A 19607-nucleotide genomic window follows, 5' to 3' on the forward strand; every position below is an offset into this window, starting at 1 on the left:
ATGCACTGATTACTGTGTAAATGACACTGACAGGGAAGGGGTTAAACACTAGGGGGAAATCAAGGGGTTAAATGTGTCTTAGGGAGTGATTCTAACTATGGGGGGGTGCGCTCACTACCATATGACAGAGATGACTGCTTCCGATGACAGGGAACAGTAGATCCCTGCCATGTTGCTAGACAGAACAGAGAAATGCCTTATTTATATCTCCCCATTCTGCCGCTCCATGTCACGATCCCAGGCACCCGGCAGACATCGCGTCCACGGGACCCGTGGGCAGGGTCACGGAGTACGTGGCAGGCATGCGCACGCCCACTAAGCCTTATCTTAAAGGGGACATACAGGTACACCCATTTTCCCAGCCATGCCATTGTGCTGATGTACATCATTGTGCGCTGGTCAGCAAGCAGTTAAAGAATATCAGCAATATGTACTATTCTGGTGAGTGGTGACTCCAATCTTTGCTCTTTTGAAGAGCTACTGGGTGTTGGATATCAGTAGTATTCATAGCTGTGCAAAAGATTCAAAATTGAAGTCACCATCTGCTACACTGGAAAGCATTATTTTTACTCTTCTAGTTTGCTTAAGCCTGCATTTATATCTAAACAAAGTGTAATGCTAGTAGTTTTTTTTTTTTTTTAGGCATGTTCCAGGCATTTTTTAGGCTTTTTGCAAGTGTTGCATGATGTCATTGAGCTATAGGCTTATGTTTCCTGGGCTGGGCAAGATCAAGAAAGTAGTTCTAGAGGCAGTTTTTTTTTTCAACTATAACAAAACACCCAAAAACACTTGTGCATTTACAGGTGCATCCATTGAAGTCTATGGGGGCAGAATGCCTAAATATACTTAAATGTAAGTCATAGAGCATAGGGTAGCTTTACATGTAAATGTGATCAGTGAATGTGTACTGCACGTTGAACATCAGATAAGGAAACAAGCTAAAAAATGCTCAAGTGTGAATGGGTGTGTAACACCAATCCCGACCAGCAGCTCCCCCTTTCTTTTTAAAGACTGCCATAGATGGTTCAGAATTTGGCCAGTTCAACAGGGGATTTTGATTTATGTATGGGTAGGCTGATTGTACCCAAATTGATCCTTCAATCGACTTCAATCCTTCAGCCTGTCAGATTTTTGGTATGCAATTACTGCCGGTGGCTATAGCCGCTAGCAGTAATCATTACGTTCTGCTGGCCAGGAAGGCTCCCCGTGCCCCCCTCCACTGGCAGAACACATCCCCCCTTCAACACTGTGTTAATGGGGGAATCAAGCTATTTCCTTTCCTTCCGTGGGGGAAGGAAAGAAAATCAAATCATCTAAGGGCTGCCTTACTCCATCTTAATCCCACTTGATAATGATTGTGCTTACTTATTGGCAACCTAGGCACCCATTACTGTCATTTAGTGGCAGCCAAATGGAGCAGCAGAGGAATGAATAGAAGGCAAATATAAGCTTTTGGTAAGGCTGCCATTAAAGTGAACTTGTCGCTTTGCCCTTCTGAAAAAGTTCACTTAAACTGGGTTAGAAATATTTGAACATTTGGGTAAAAAGCATAATTTAACTTACGAGTATAATTTTGTATTGTTAGCCTAAACATACAGGTCATTACTTGGACGATATGGTACCCTTAACCCACACATTGTATGTCTAAAAAATAAAGGAATCCTGCTTTTTTGGGCAGAACTATGTAAATAATTGTACAGAGGTGTGCAAAAACTTACCATTTTGAATGGTTAAATCATATCTGAGTAACTACAATTACACTTCAAAATCCAGAATGTAGGTAATTTGAAAATTGTATTTTTTTAAGATCCAATTTTTATGTATTTAATTTTTTCATGCCAGTTGATTATTTTTGTAATTTGTAATATGGATAGTTAGTATGATTTCCAGGTTAAAACCTCAAATTATTGCAGGCATGACAAGCAACATGATTAAAAATGCAAAGAGAAAAGAAACGGAGGGGAGATGCTGTCACCTCTTATTTGAGAGTGTACTTTGAAGAACATTCATCCGTGAAGTACTTTCATTAGAAAAGGCCTTTGATCACATTTCAACCATCAGTGAATTTATTTCCTTGAATTTGACATTGAAGTATAAGAAAATATTCCATCTTTTTTGTTACTTTTTTTTCAGATCAAGAACAGACCATGCATCGGCTTAGTGCATCTGTTCTGCGCCATTCCATCAATAAAGAGCCAGCTTTCTGTCTGCCCCTGAAACAGACACAAGGTATTTATTTTAGGCTTTTTGTCTTATTATTGTTGGGAAAATAGCAGAATGACTGGATCATCCTATTTTATTTCCAGGTGTTGTGCTTTTCATTGCTGCTTTCTGTAGATAATTGATTTGTGTTTGGATTATCCTATGTGTCAAATTAGATTTCTAGTCTTCATTTTCTACAAGCATCATAAAATACAGTACAGTGAATTATTTATATAGATAACATGTCCAGACTAACAATCAGCATTCTGTCTACATTGTAATAGTAAATAAAATGCTTATGGCTGGTAATATATAATTTATGCATGATTTTATTTTTTTTGTATTAGTTATATGTAATGTTAGCAGGGATATTTCTGACACCCTTCCCCATCTTCCAGCACCTCCCTTTGAGAGAATATGGAATCTAGTATAATTTTTTGGTGATATATATACATATATATATATATATATATATATATATATATATATATATATATATACACACATATATATAATATATATATACACACTACTGTATATTACCAAAAGTATTGGGATGCCTGCCTTTACACACACATGCACTTTAATGGCATCTCAGTCTTAATCCGTAGGGTTCAATATTGAGTTGGCCCACCCTTTGCAGCTATAACAGCTTCAATTCTTCTGGGAAGGATGTCCACAAGGTTTAGAAGTGTGTTTATAGGAATTTTTGACCAGTCTTTCAGAAGCACATTTGTGAGGTCAGGCACTGATGTGTACGAGAAGGCCTGGCTTGCAGTCTCCACCATAGTTTATCCCAAAGATGTTCTATCGGGTTGAATTCAGGCCAGTCAAGTTCCTCTGCCCCAAATTCATTCATCCATGTCTTTATGGACCTTGCTTTGTGGAGGGGGATTATAGTTATTTTTCAGGGGTTGAGCTTGGCATCCGCATACCAAAATATTTTAGACAATTTCATGCTCCCAACTTTATGGGAACAGTTTGGGGATGGCCCCTTTCTGTTCCAACATGACTGTGCCAATACACAAACAAAAAAATGAAAAAGAATGTAGCCTTTATCAGCTAGGAATAGCTGCAGCTTTATCAGCTTAATTTCTTTAATCAGCTAAAGGCCATGTGTGGTCCAAAAGTTACAAGTCTGAAATGCCTGTAATAGAGTAAAATGTATCTAAGAGGCTAAATAATAATATATACAGTAAACAGAAAAAAAAGAGAGAACACAGACTTTACTGGTACCAAGGATGACATGGTAACTATATATTTTTTTTTTTACATCAAAATCATATACATACAAGGGAAATTAATTCCCACAAGGAAAGATATAAGTTCATTTGTCAACAACATTGCATGAAATCTACAATATATATAGCTCTTTATTTAAGATCCACAAGGTCAACACGTTTACCATAAATAGCTTCTTCAGGACCTTATCTTGGGATCCAGAGAAGGAAGAAACCTAACTGAATAGAAAATACATGTTTTAAATACATATATTCATATAGTTCTCCTGTCCCTTCTGTATTAGACTGTACTGTAAATGCATTTCCACAAACCACTTAAGAGCTATTAATTTGGAATAACTCTGAAGTGGTATGTAGAAATACATACATAACTTAGCCTTAATATAAATAAAGATACTAAATATATGGATTTGAAACACAAAATGAAATTGTTTTCTTACCAGTTAGGATGCAGTATGTTTTTGTACACCATGGTGTGATGTATGATAATATATAAAATATCTCATATTTGCACAATAGCCATTGCCCATTTTATAAAATACCTTTGTTTAAATGAGTTATAAAAAGATTCTTTTTATAGATTTTTTAAGAAAGAATTTTCTATTTTTTTTGCTAGAATAGGGAAGGAGTAAAAATCTTGTTTACCAGACATTGAAGATTTTCTTTCACTTGAAGCGGTTTTAAACCCGAAACCAAAATTGTACTATAATGTAGTTTACCAATCATTAGATGTGGTGGCTGCATTCATTTTCTTTTTTTTAATCCTTTTTTCTCCCTGTTTTCACCTGGTGATCTGGCCTGTAACACACTCCCAGGAGCACAGCAGACATCATCATTGTCAATCTGAGGGAGAGGGGAAGGTTAGATGTACTAGAAGATTTAGATACACTAACTAAATGAAGCCAAAATTCAGCTAATACTTTATAAGGCCCCATCAAACGTACGGATCCGGGGAGGGTCCGTATACAGCCACCCGCTTTCTCAGTGGGGATCGCTCCATGGTTCCCGCTGTGCCGGCAGATGAATAGTCCGACTCTGCACACTGTGACGAGAAGGGCTGGTCAAATCTCCACTTTCTTCTATGGGGAGTATCAGCTGATCCAATCCGCAGACGGATGGAAAAATAAGGTTTTCCTCCATCATCACTTTCGGATCCACCAGCTCTGGGATGTTCTCATAGAGGAGTGGAAGAGGTCTCCAGTGGCAACTTGTGAAGCTCTGGTGAACTCCATGCCCAAGAGGTTTAAGGCAGTGCTGGAAAATAATGGTGGCCACGCAAAACATTGACATTTGGGGCCCAATTTGAACATTTTCATTTAGGAGTGTACTCACTTTTTTTGCCAGCGGTTTAGACATTAATGGCTATGTGTTGAGTTATTTTAAGGGGACAGCTAATTTACACTGTTATACAAGCTGTAGCACATGCACTCAACTTCTTTGGTCGACCATGGTGAGGCCTGCTTTGAGTGGAACCTGTCCTGTTAAACCATTGTATGGTCTTGGCCACAGTGCTGCAGCTCAGTTTCAGGGTCTTGGCAAACTTTTTATAGCCTAGGCCATCTTTATGTAGAGCAACAATGAAATGAATTGCAGCAATCATAAGTAACAAAGTGAAGGGTAAATCATAATGTACTTAAACTATTTTCTCTTTTATTTTACTTAGCATTAATATTTTTGTTAAACATTTGTATACCCAGGTTTGTTTCTTTCATTTTGGACAGCACGTTATATTGCCTTTGTTCGCTATCACACTATTTATTTGGCTTTCTACAATTTACATTGTGTGCTCATTTAGACATAATTTCCTAAGGTTAATAGAGACAGCGCTTATTAGCAATTTCACATTTAGCTTGGCTGCTTGGACTGCATAAGCCACTTGATAGCTGTTAAAGGTGATCATTAAACATTTGCCATCAACATCTCATCTGTACAAAGTTCAGAAATGTAGATCCAATTAGAAGAGCTTTTAAAGCTCAGCTGTAGCCAATACGTTTTTTCTTTATGTTTTGAATAAAGTAGGGAGGACTGGGGAATCTGTTTTTTTTCTTTGTGTCCCTTCTGGGGGATGTATTTTATCTTAAATTCTTATAAACTCTGGTACGCAGAATATCACCACATCAGGAATCAATTTATACTTTTTTCTCCTCTAGGAAAGCTACCAACACCCACAGAAATCAGTAGCAGAAACATGTCATCAGACACAATCACTATTCTACTAACGATACCAGAAACATTATTATTATTTATTATACAGGATTTATATAGTGGCAGTTTGTGCATCACCTTACAATATAAAGGGAGACAATACAGCAACAATACAGTTCAATACAAGAGGGTTAGAGGAGCCCTGCTCATGCGAGCTTACAATCTAGTAGGAATGGTCAGGTGAAACAAAAGGTAGTAACTGTGAGGAAATGGAAGAGTTAGTTAGCTGAAGGCATGATAGGACTTCCAGAAGAGATGTGTTTTCAGGGATCGCCTAAAAGTGGACAGAGTAGGAGATATCTGGACAGATTGGGATAGTGAGTTCTAGAAGATGAGAGTGGCTCTGGAGAAGTCCTGGAGAGGAGCATAGGAGGAGGAGACAAGGGAGCTAGGGAGCAGGAGGTCTTAGGAGGAGCGGAGTGGACGGTTTGGGTAATATTTGGAGACAGAATTGTTGATGTAGCTTGGGGCAGAGTTGTATATGGATTTGTATGTTATTGTTAGTGTTTTGAATTTTATTCATTGGGCAATGGGAAGCCAGTGGAGGGATTGGCAGAGAGGGGAGGCGGACACTGAGTACTTTATAAGGTGGATGAGTCTGGCAGTGGCAGTCATGATAGACTGAAGAGGGGATAACTTATGGAGAGGTAGGCCAATGAGGAGGGAGTTACAATAGTCAAGGCGAGAGATAACCAGGGAGTGAATAAGTTGCTTAGTGATTTCAGTGTATTTTAGAGATGTTATGGAGATGAAGTCACCTCCGTAACAAACATGTCTGAAGGCATAAGCTGTACCATATTAACACTGGCAGAAATGTCCACAGATACAATCACTACCACACTGATACTGTCAGAAAAATGTCCACAAATACAATCACTACTATACTGACACTACCAGAAACAGGTCCTCAAGCACAGTTAGTACTGCACTGCCAACATATTCACATACACAATCAGTACCATACTGACTACCAAAAACATGAAATTTGTCCACAGACACAATAACTATATTACTGAAACTAGCAGTATACATGTCTGTAGGCACAATTAGTACTATACCTACATTGCCCAAAACTTCTGCAGACACAATCAATACTCTACTAAAACTACCAGAAACATGTCAGCAGGCACAATCAGTTGCATACTTGCATAACCAGAAACTTCCCCAGACACAATCAATACCTTGACACAACCACAAGCATGCCTTTAGACACAATCACTATTGCACTGATACTACCAGAAACAGGTCTACAGATACAATCAGAACCCAACTGACACTTCCAGAAACACATTTACAGATACAATTACCATCATTAGACACTACCAGAAACATATACAATCAGTACTATACTGACACTGCAAGAAACATGCCCACAAATACAATTACAACTATACTGATACTTCCAGAAGCATGATCCTCAGACACAATTAAGTACTGTACTGAGACAACATGTTCACAGACACAATCAGTACTATTCTTACATTTTCAGAAACATGTCCACAGGCACAATCAATACCATACTGACACTGCCAGGGACATGTCTGCAAACACAATTAGTGCTGTACTGAAACTACCAGAAACATGTCTTTAGGCACAATTAGTACTGTATAGATACAGCCAGAAACATGACCACAGACACAATTAGTACCCCACTGATACTGTCAGAAACAAGTGTAAAGATACAATCATTACCCTAGTGAGACTACCAAAAAATTGTCTACAGGTGCATTCACTACTATTTGACACTACTAGAAACATTTCTACAAACACAATCAGTACTATACTGACACATCAAGAAACATGTCCACAAATACAATCACTACCATACTGACACTACATAATTAGTACTGTGCTGACACAAAATGTTCGCAGACACAATCAGTTCTGTACTTACATTACCAGAAACAAGTCCACAGACACAATCAGTACAAAGCTGACACTACCAGAAACATGTCCACAAGAACAATAATACTGTTCTAAAACTACCAGAAACATGCCTACAGGCATGATTAGTATTGTACTGACCAAAATCAGGAACATGTCAGCAGACACAATCATTACTCTAACTCATCCAGAATAATTTTTCCAGACACAATTCATTTGATTTATTAAAACTGGAGAGTGCAAAATCTGATGTAGCTCTGCATAGAAACCAATCAGCTGCCAGTGTTTTTTCAAAGTTTTTTTGAACAAGCTGAAGTTAGAAGCTGATTGGCTACTAGCTGCACCTGATGTTGCACTCTCTAGTTTTAAATTAACCCCAATAATCCCTGTACTGATACTACCAGAACAAGCCTGCAAACACAATTAATAACATTCTGACAATCCCAGCATTGAATTTAGTGGGTCAGTGAAGGAAAGGTGCTATTGGAAAATCTGAATTAAAGAAGAACTGTTGCTTTGACATTAATGAGCAAATCATAGGTTTTCTTTATTGAGAATTAACACAATTGTTTAGTTCCTGGACTGTGTATAATGGAAAAAACAATGTCACAGGCTTGTCCTGAAGCTAAACACAGAGAATTCATTTTACATCCCAAGTAAAGCTACTTAAAGTAACCCTAGCAATGAACTTATCCTATTTGCTTTCCTTGTTTAATTTGAAATCTATCTAAATTAGGTGGCATCTAAAGCTAGAGCACAGACCTCAGTGAATTGCTGTACATGCTAATAAAAAAAAAAAAAAACGTACTACCAAAAGAAATATTAAATCAAAATATATTTCCCTATCTTTACTTGTGGTACATATGTATCTTCTGCATAACTCAACGGCAAATTAAAGTTCTGTGTGCTTTGAAACTTAGCATTGGTAGTGAGACAAAAGCAAGTTAAATGTTTTCCTCCATTTTTAAACAGAGTCATGATAAACTGTGGAGCTTCATAAAAATGTTCAATTTTTTCAATCAATTTATTGTTATACCTACATTTCAAATCACTTCTACATGACAGCCAGTTGCTGGCTGAAAAAAATTGTACCAGGATCATGGCTGCAGCTGCAGATATGTTCTTGGTGTAAACCAGTTGCTGTCAGCACATTTATATATACCATGGGATTGTAGGTTGCACTTCATATATATATATATATATATATATATATATATATATATATATGTATATGTATTTATTTATTATTATTTAAAGTAAACACAGTACAACAAATTGGTGTTTAAAATGGCCGCGGCACCTTTATTGGTATAAATAAATCAAATAACTTTATTCAAATGAAACAGTGAAAGAATAAATAAATTATATTTAAAATTTAAAAAACAATTCTAAAACTCGCTCAGTCATAGAACTCGAGCTATAAATGAATCAATTTATAAAAAAAAAGTCCCCCTTGATCCAAGGGTGACATAACCACATAACGGTGCCAGTGACAATGGCGGAAGGGAATGGGGAGCTCAAGCAGAAGCCACCTCAGGGCAAATGTGAGCGCACAGTCACACAGGTAGCTTTTATAACCTTCTGCACCTGAGGAGAAACATTTCTCCCGCTCACTGCCTCGTGACAAGCCCGCTTATATATATTTTTCTTTTCTTTTAAACAAATATCTTTCAATCTATTAAATTAAATATTCAAACAAAGCATATTCTATTAATTATATGTATGCATATATTTATTTATTATTAATTTCTTAATAAACTTTAAACTGTCGGCGGCCACAATCCCATGTTGTGGGCTCCTTATCGTGCCCACTACTCATGGTGTTGATTTACTAAAGACAAATCCACTTTGCACTACAAGTGCAGTTGGACGTGCAGTCGCTGTAGATCTGAGGGGAAGATCTGAAATGAGAAGAAGCTCTGCTGATTTCAATCATCCAATCATGTGCAAGCTAAAATGGTGTTATTTATTTTCCTTGCATTTCCCCCTCAGATCTACAGTGACTGCACTTCCAAGTGCACTTGTAGTGCAAAGTGTATTTGCCTTTAGTAAATCAACCCTTATACAACCAAAAGTATTGGGACTTCTGCCTTTACACGAATATGAGCTTTAATGGCATCTCAGTCTTAGTCCATAGGGTTTGATATCGAGTTGGCTCACCCTTTGCAGCTATAACAGCTTTAACTCTTCACAAAGCTTAGGAGTGTGTCTATGGGGATGTTTGACTCTTCCAGAAGCGCATTTGTGAGGGCAGCCACTGTGGACGAGAAGGCCTGGCTCACAGTCTCCACTCTAATTCATCCTAAAGGTGTTCTATCAGGTTGAGATCAGGACTCTGTGCAGGCTAGTCAAGTTCCTCCACCCCAAACTAGCTCATAAATGTCTTTGTGCACTGGTCGCAGTCATGTTGGAACAGGAAAGGGCCATCCCCAAACGGTTCCCACAAAGTTGGGAGCATGAAATTGTCCAAATGTCTTGGTATGCTGACGCCTTAGGCCTCTTTCACACTTGTGCGACTTGTACTGTGACAAAGTTGTACCCCATGATTTCCAATGGGTACTATTCATATCTGTGCATCTTTGAGTCACAGCGACTTCAAAGTAGTCCCTGCACTACTTAGATGTGACTTGAGGTCCATAGACCTCAAAATTACACAGACATCAGTTCAAGTCGTGTCAAAATCGCATCGTAATTTTCAAGTCGCACAAGTGTGAAAATAGCCTAAAGAGTTTCCTTCACTGGAGGGGCCAAGCCCAACCCCTGAAAAATAACCCCACACCATAATCCCCCTTTCATCAAATTATTTGGACCAGTGCACAAAGCAAGTTCCATAAAGACATGGATGAGTGAGTTTGGGGAGGAGAAACTTGACTGGCCTGCACAAGTCCTGACTTCAAACCAAAAGAACACCTTTGGGATGAATTAGAGCTCAGAATGCGAGCCAAGCCTTTCCGTCCAAAATCAGTGCCAGCTTTACAAATGCACTTCTGGAAGAATGGTTAAACATTCCCATAGACACACTCCTAAACCTTGTGGACAGCCTTCCCAGAAGAGTTGAAGCTATTATAGCTGCAAAGGGTGGGCCAACTCAATATTGAACCCTACGAACTTAGCCTGGGATATCATTAAAGTTAATGTAAATGTAAAGGCAGGTGTCCGAATACTTTTGTCCATATAGTGTATGTACGTCAGGCAGCAAGTGGTTTAAAGATGGATTGAGGGTATAAATTAGTTAATAAGTTGGGATTACTGCTAGGTTAAAGTGGACGTGACTCTGTTAACACAGGGTCAAAAGTAAGATGAAGGCAGTCTGTTAAAAGATGCTTTATACTTATTTTTCCAGTGGCTGTGTGTTAAAACATTACTGGGTTGATGATATCTGATGTTTTGGTGTGTGCCAACCTCACTCTCCCCTGCCACATGCTGTTTTCCTTTCTACCAGCTTGTAAGTCCAGGAGTAAAATAGAAGGTGGCAGGTGTGTATACAATTCATTGGCCCAAAAAAGAAAAAAAAAAGAATGCCTTACATAATAACAAACTACTATTTACCTTCATTAATTTAAAATGTTTGTTAAGGTAAAAAAAAAAATCTGCTATAGTTCCCACTGATATAGAACACTAAGTTCCCCAGTGCAATGTCATTTATAAAAATATGCTGTATAATAGCTTTGTTCAGAGCGCCGTTCGACGCTTAGCTGACTGCCAATGGTCTCCTTTCCTGATGCGATAGCTCCAGGGGGAGGTGCTGACATCAGCTAAGACAAGGAGAGGAGGAGACCGGCGGGCAGCTTATGTGAGCGCCGAATGGCGCTCTAAAGTAAGCTACTCTACCGCATATTTTTATGAATGACATGCACTGGGGAGCTTAGTGTTATATATCAGCAGGAACTATAGCAGAAAAAAACTGTTATATTTAGAGCAGGTTAGGTGGATTGGAGAGCAGACAAGCAGGGAGGGAGGAGGAGGACAGAGGGAGACACAGACACAGGAGAGCAGGCTGCGGATGACGGAGGCATCTACTCTGACCATGGTGTCAGCAGCCTCAGCAGCCCTGATTATCGTGATTAGTTTACAGGGGGGGGACTAGCAGGATAAGCCAGGTATTTCAGGTAATAAAGGAGGCCAAATTTCCCAGCACAAGCACTATGCTGTATAACATGCTTTAAAAAAACAGGATACATTTTTTTTGGTTAACAAATGCTTTAAGTTGTTACTTTATTCCCCAGAAGTCAAGTTGTATGGTTAAAGCGGAGGTCCACCCTAAAGTGGACCTTCCGCTCATTGGATTCCCCCCCCTCCGGCACCACAATTGGCACCTTTCAGGGGGGAGGGGGGTGCAGGTACCTGTACAGTACAAGTATCTGCACCCACTTCCGGCGTAGATTCTGCAGAAGGTATGCCCCTTTCCGCAGAATCTACGCCGCTGCCTGCTGGGAAACACACGGATCCCAGAGACAGCGGGGACCATCCTTATTGCGCAGCGCGACTCCGGGATCCGGGAAATGAAGCTCCACTTCCTGATTCCCATACCCAAGATGGCGGCGGCAGCACCCGCGATGTCGGGTGCCGACATCGCGGGCGCGCTGGGCGGGTAAGTGTCATTATTTTAAAAGTTAGCAGCTGCAGTATTTGTAGCTGCTGGCTTTTTAAAAAAAATAAAACGGCGGACTCCCGCTTTAAGAAAAACTATGCAAATTGGCAAATATGGAATTTTTACTGTATACAAAAGATCATGTCTTATTATGGACAAACATTTAGATATTTTTCTTTGTACCTCTTTTCTAAGCAAAAGTGACAGTTTTTATATATTATTCTGCCTGAATATTTTTTTCCAGATAAACTTTAGGTATACCATCTGCAATAAACAGAACTGAACTAATTTGCAACAGAGAAATAACGAATTGTTAGTGTCAAAATGTATACTTTATTATAACAAAGAAATCACAATATACAAAATGAAAATAGTACTATGAAGTAAAAATATAATTATCTGTCAAACCTGATCAAATATAATTTAAACATGTCAGAAATCCAGTTGCACCTGAAACAAAAGCAATTTCATATTCTTTTTTGTCAGAAATGTTCAGCTTTATATTTGCTCACATGAACAAGATTAATGAGATGGAGAGCAATAAAGATATGTGCTGATACATTTTACAAACAGTGTTGATATTTTGAATTGCCATACTTACATTTATTCAGTACAAAATTGTGATTGCAGTTTAACCAGTTTTAGAATAAACCAGGATCACATATGAAGTTGTGAATTATAAATTTAAGATAAATTGGTGCGTGATGTTCATTCAAATGCATTTTTATTTTACAAAAGATTAAAACAAAACATATTGCCATTATTAAAGTCAATGAAGTGGCTAAAACGCAGAACATATTTTACCTTTTTTCATAGTTACATAGTTAGTAAGGTTGAATAAAGACACAAGTCCATCCAGTTCAACCTAAGTGTCTACAATTGTCCCTATCCCTGTACATTGCACACTCACCTTGGTCCCTACCCTCAAGGAGCCCACACCCCAAGGTCCTCATTCATATACTAGGGCCAATTTTGGACAGAAGCCAATTAACCTACTTGCATGTGTTTGGATTGTGGGAGGAAACCAGAGTACCCGGAGGAAACCCACTCAGGCATGGGGAGAATGCAAACTCCAGGCAGGTAGTGTTGTGGTTGGGATTTGGACCAGCGACCCTTTTTACTGCTAGGCGAGAGTGCTAACCACTACACCACTGCCCCGCCTTTTTTCTTTTTATAAAAGCAGACGTACTGGATTGGTATCAGATCACCCCTGAGTATTTTATTTGCTTTAAATATTTCTGATGTCTTAATTTACTTGGCCTGTATTTTTTTTTTTTTTAATTGCTATTTTCTGTTTTTTAATGTTCTTTAAATTGTATGTGTATTCTCCAGGAATTCCTTTAGGTCCAAAGGAGAAGCTTGATATACCAGTACTATTTGCACCTGATACAATGAAGCTTTATGAGGCTTTGGTGGTTGTGCACATGATAAAAGCAAATGGAAACAACTGGGAGCACAACAATGTTGAAGATTTAAGTACAGAACTAAAAAGGCAAGTAGATTTCAGCTGGTATGTAATCACTCCGCTAACATAAGAAAGAAGAAAGAGGGGTAAGAGCCTTGCTATAGGTAAAGGCTAGCTTGTAGCAAAGAAAGTGTTAAATATAATTTAAGTTGTAGCTGAAGCCAAAACCTTCCTTTATAAATTGGAAAAGCAGGGAATGGTCATAATACACATGTCCTGTTTTGTTTTAACATATTAGGAAATCTCTCTAAATTAAGGTAAATCCCCTTTTAGGCAGTTGGCATGTTTACCAAATACTCCTGTTCTAGTGCCAACTCAAATTTTGGATTGGTCAGTAGGGCCGCGTACACACGCGCGGACTGTTCGCCCAACCTTGTCCGCTGAACAGTGTTTGGGCGGACAGTCCGCTCGTGTGTGGGGCTTCAGCGGACAGTTTTAGCGGACAGTTGGCCGAACAAGGTCTTACGGAAATTCCGAAAAACTGTCCGCTGAAACAAGGTTTCAGCGGACTGTTCGCTCGTGTGTAGGCTTGTTCGGCCAACTAAGTCTCGCGCATGCTCAGAAAGGATTTCCACGTCGGAAGGTTGCATTGCAGTGTATAGGACGTCGTATTTTTCGTCCCGTCGTACGTGCCGTTCACGTCATCGCGCACGGTTTCAGCAAACTGTTCGTCCGTCGTGTGTGGCCATGTCCGTCCATGCTAAGTTTGAGCGGACTGTTCGCTCAAACTGTTGGACGGACAAAGTTGGGCCAACAGTCCGCGCGTGTGTACGCGGCCTAGGACAAATCGATTGGGCAATTCTACCTAGCAGGATCATAGACAGCAACTAAAATGTAACAATGAAAAAACTGTTCATCCCTCATCATTTTATAGAAAAAAAAAAATGTCTTGAATAGAACAAGTAGAGTTGAACACAATTAACTACTACTTACTTGGGGTTTAGCTTTGCATGCACTATACTTGATAGGAAAACAAATTTTTAAATTGACAAACAAGCCACTTAGTCTAAATTATTTCAGTATGTTAGATAACATGAACGATTATTGAGTCTATTTTACATATGGCAGGCATGTTTATTGATCTGGTTTAGTTATACTTTGGTAAGTGAGTTGATTAATGGACTGCTACTTAACAAAATCTTATCTTCTGCTTGAAGTAAGCTGTAAAAGTCAATACAAAGTTATTACCTTGCAAAGATATTGCAAAAATAACAGTAATAGCATAATTCAATTATTGGCTGTACCACACACTGCATTTGCATATACAGCATTTGTTAGGGCAATTCCATTTAGTTATTTTTTTTTTAGAGATCATGCCTTGGGCTATTATGTTTTAATACTTTGAAAAAAAATTTTGAGTAAAAATGTGTCTTCTGTTTCATTACTAGGAGCGTACTATGTTTTGTTATTAGAAATTATAAACTGTAAAAGTAGAATTCTTACCTAAAGTATAAAGCGGTCTAAACTACCTAATCTATGAACCTAGAGCCTAAAATGTAAAAGTATATGCCAGCTAAAAATCTCTTGCCAGGTTTCAGTAGTTACATCCATATTATATTCAGTATTCTGACAACTGTCAAAACTCAGCTGTTGGTTGCTAAGCTATGGAATATTATTTATTGCCGTATACACCTAATTGTAGCTTATAATTAGCCAGTGAAAGTTCTGGAGATAAAATCACCTAAATAAATACATTAAAAAAAGAATTCTGAATATACTCTTAAACCCTTAATTACTGCAGAATTTAAAACAAAACACTAGTAAAATATAATCACCCCTTAAGGACCTCTATTCTCTTAATATTATGACGTGTGGCAAGTTTTTTAAAGCCAAGTATACATGTGCCAAATTTCTGCCAGTTCAGCAGGCAATGGCTGCAGCGGTGATCTGTGTACTTTGACAGTCCCTGCTGTCAGAATACAATAGGAGAGTGAGGGGAGATCCCTGTATCCAAATCGCTTGTGTGGATGCAGAGATCTGTGAGTTTTTTTACAGAAATAATCCGCATGTGTAACCAGTTTAACCACTTGACCTCCGGAAGATTTACCCTCCTTCATGACTAGGCCTTTTTTTGCAATACAGCACTGCATTATTTTAATTGACGTTTGTATAGTCATGCAATGCTGTACCCAGATATTTTTTTCCCCACAAATAGAGCTTTTATTTGGTGGCATTTGATCACCTCTGTGCTTTTTATTTTTTGCGCTATAAACAAAGAAAAACTGGCAATTTTTTTTTAAAAAAACGATATTTTTAAGTTTTTTCCTATAAAACCTATCCAATAAAAAAAAAAAAAAAAAAAAAAAATGAATTTCTTCATAAATATAGGCCAATATATATTCTACTACATATTGTTGGTAAAAAATTCCAATAAGAAAATATTGATTGGTTTATGCAAAAGTTATAGTGTCTATAAACTATGGCATATTTTTATTTATTTATGTCAATCAGTGACTTATATCTGGATTGCAATATCTTGCGACAGACATTCTGATAAGAACTGACACATTTGACACTTTTTGGGGACCAGTGACACTAATTTAGTATTGGTCAGTGCTAAAAAATGCACACTGGCTGAGAAGGGGTTAACATTAGGGGCGATCAAAGGGTTAACTGTGTGCCTAGCCAGTGTTTTATTATGCTGTTTAAGGTGCTTTTACTAGGAGAAGAGATGGAATTTATTCTCTGCTTTGCAGGGACATAAACTCCATCCCTTTGCTCCTGTCAGAGCAGCGATCTGCCTTGTTCTGTCTCTCTGCCTGACAATCGGCAGGTGCCAGAGGACATAAAGTACCCTTCACCCACTGATCAGCTTCCGCTGTTTGTAATCACAGTGGAAGCGAGCCGCCAGTGGCGCGCCTCCTACTCGGAAGTGTCGAATCACGTAAATATATGTGATCCGGCACACAGGTGCCGCCCTGTAGCAGTAAAACTGCTATAGGGTGGACCTAAAGTGGTTAAAGTTGTAGGTGTTAATAATTAACCATCTTTGAGTCATTTGTTTCATCTATTGCAAGTATTTAACTAGCACTGTCTCCTGGTAATTTGCTCTGGAGCATAAATAAAATTAAATACATGATTATTATTATTATTATTATTATGTTCTGTCTTCTGCTGGATGCACATCCAGCCCAAACGTAAATACACTGTTTGCATAATTTAACAATACATAGAGTCCATATTGCCATTTATATGAATAAATTTGCATGTATGTTTTTTTTTTTTTTATTAACTATTAAAAAAAAGTCATGTGCCAATTTATTATTTATTATTTGTAGCATATCAAAAACTGAAGATGGAGCTATTTCTGGTATACGCTGGATTTACCCAGTTCATGGAATTCCAGAAGCTCAGCCATCAAAATCAACTCCAGGTATCTAAAAAAAAAATTATATATATTTTAAAGGGCCAGATCATGCAAGAACAGGTATGTAGGTTTTGAGTGTGCTTATTCTCAGTATAAGCTGCAACAGATTCCATAAAGTGCTTAGATCCAGGTGTATATCTCAAGTTTATGGATGTGAGAAAAAATCTGAAAGTCTCTGATTCCATGAATTTAAATATAGCCTCTCAGATTCCTTGAATTAAAATATAGTTTATAGTGAAAGAAACATCATCTTGATTAAAAGTTACATGAAGGTCTGCCAACCCACCATGACCAGTGGCTAAAATTGCATACCTGCTCTCAGATGAAAGGGTCCTGGATGTGTCTCTGTGCCTGTCAATATCAACATCGGTGTGTGGTGGCTCGAAGGATCCGGAGTCAGAGTGAAGATGGATGAAATAGGGGGGGCATTTGCCATTCTGGAGAGGAGTATAGTTGACCAGGGGCTATGTCAGGTCTCCCCACAGCAACACCATGCAGGGGCAGTGGCTAGCAATGGCATCACATGGCAAGGACAGAGCAGAAGCAAGTGGATAGAGTTGAAGGAAAGACACCAGGGGGGTAAGCCAATAGTGTGGTCCGTCACGGTGATGACATGTTTAGTATTCCTGCGCCTTCTCAAGTCTTGTGACGAATGGACCAACGTGGATTAAAAACAAAGAAACCGGAACCTAGCGGGGGATGGGACAATGTGATTGGCTGCAGACACATCTTTGACCCTTCCCTCTGGGAATTCCACCATTAGGGCCGGTTCACACTGCAGGCGAGGCGAGGCGACACCGACTTGCCTCGCCGCGACCTGCCGCGACCTCAGCGGCAACTTGCAGATGACTTCTGTATAGAAGTCAATGCAAGTCGCCCCGAGGTCGCCCAGAAGTAGTACAGGAACCTTTTTTCTGAGTCGGAGCGACTCGAGTCACTCCTCTCAGAACGGTTCCATTGTACAGAACGGGGGCGACTTGTCACACTGCGGCGAGGCGAGTCGTGTCGCCTCGCATCGCCCGCAGTGTGAACCGGCCCTTACAGTGCTAGCTCCATATACATTGCATTATATACTTGCTGTTAGCAGATGATTATTATTTAAAAATGTATTAAACATAAAATCATCTTTGTATAGTATGTATAATATGTGAAACTATACGCAAGATGTAAATATGTACATATATTAGATGAACAAAATTATAAAATAAATACTTAAACATTATATAGGGAAAAAAATAGAAAAATAGAAAACTAATAAATGTGAAGAACAGGTGTCCGGCATACCAGTAGTGAAATGCTCTTGAAAAGGTACTCCAGTATAGAAAATGTCCAAATCTCCACCATGCTCCAAAATAGTTTACTAAAAGCTTACCAGATTACCATGACCCTCTGTATATGAGTGGTCATGGTACAATTGTGTAAATCTCCAGCTGCCCTGCTCCAAAACAACCCTCCAGGTGCCCACAAATTTCTGCTCACAGATGGACTTAGCAGATTTTTGATAGAAAGACAAAGAAGCCAGCCATAGTGTAAAACCATTGAGACTAACTTTATTATTTTTTACACTCACATAATCCATATCGTCACAGCACTAAGAATGGCAATTCAGCCGATTCCAGCAAGAACAATGATTAATCAGCATGCATGATGATGTGTAGGCCACTTCCCTATGCGTTTCATCAGTAGCTGACATCTTCAGGGGACCCTGATGGTAGACAATTCTAAATAACAACAAAATACCCCTCCTGCAATATGAAAAACTATCGAGTCGATTTACTATAGGCAAATAGGCTGTTCCCTTTGCAAGGGAATTTTTCTTTGCAAAGGTGTTTTCTGTTGACTCAGTGAATGTAGTAAAATTCACATTGCTGACGATCACATGTAATTCACTTTAAAACACAGTATTTGGCTTTTGCATGATTGGATAATGAAGGCCAGCAGAGCTTCACTTCATTCAACAGTTAAGGGGAAATTCCCTTGTTAAGTGAACATACCCTTAAAAAGTGAACAGCCTATTTGCTTTTAGTAAACCAATCACTAGAAGTGGTAGAGCTGTAACATAAATAGTAGGTATTTACACAGTTCATGAGGTAGGAAACTTTCCTCTACTACTCTTTTATCATGCCACTGGAAACAATTCCCCAGCTTAATTCTATTAAATTAGTTTCGCTTGGAGGTTAATGTTTGGGGAAAATAAACCATATGAGACTAAACCATATGTTGGTTGAAAGAATATGAAAACCCTCAAAATCTATTTGATTTATTTTTCTTCTTAAGGTGCAACTTTAAGTGGAGCATATGCAGTATGTGTTGTGTATAATCCCAAATTTATTTTAAGAAGCAGTCTTTAGACGGCTTTCACACCAAGCCACCCATAGCGTCGGCGGTAAAACGCTGCTATTTTTAGCTGCGTTTTACCGTCCGATTTCCAGCGCATTTTGGCCGCTAGCGGGCGCTTTTACCCCCCGCTAGAGGCCGAGAAAGGGTTAAAACCGCCTGCAATAGCAATATTTATTTCACACTGGAGAAAATGGAGCAGCAGTTTGAGGGCAGATTGCAGGCGCTATTTCTAATGCTATAGCGCCTGCAAAACGCCTTTGGTGTGAAAGTGGGTCTTAAATAAAAGGTTGACTAGACACTAAAAAAGTATTT

At 38.8% G+C, this 19607-nt stretch overlaps 1 protein-coding gene across 2 annotated transcripts in view; it reads left to right on the forward strand.

Moving 5' to 3' along the window:
* The window catches only part of CFAP47 (cilia and flagella associated protein 47), a 681345-nt gene that overhangs the window by 608292 nt on the left and 53446 nt on the right, over positions 1-19607 (forward strand). For both annotated transcript variants that reach the window (XM_077482554.1, XM_077482555.1), the window contains exons 58-60: positions 2134-2229; positions 13456-13615; positions 16867-16961. In XM_077482554.1, the coding sequence (XP_077338680.1) occupies positions 2134-2229; positions 13456-13615; positions 16867-16961 (351 nt within the window). The remainder of the gene's footprint in view (positions 1-2133; positions 2230-13455; positions 13616-16866; positions 16962-19607) is intronic.

The sequence above is a fragment of the Lithobates pipiens genome, unplaced genomic scaffold, assembly GCF_037356315.1.
Source record: "Lithobates pipiens isolate NorthernLeopardFrog02 unplaced genomic scaffold, aLitPip1_a1.2 Scaffold_16, whole genome shotgun sequence".
Classification (NCBI taxonomy): domain Eukaryota; kingdom Metazoa; phylum Chordata; class Amphibia; order Anura; family Ranidae; genus Lithobates; species Lithobates pipiens.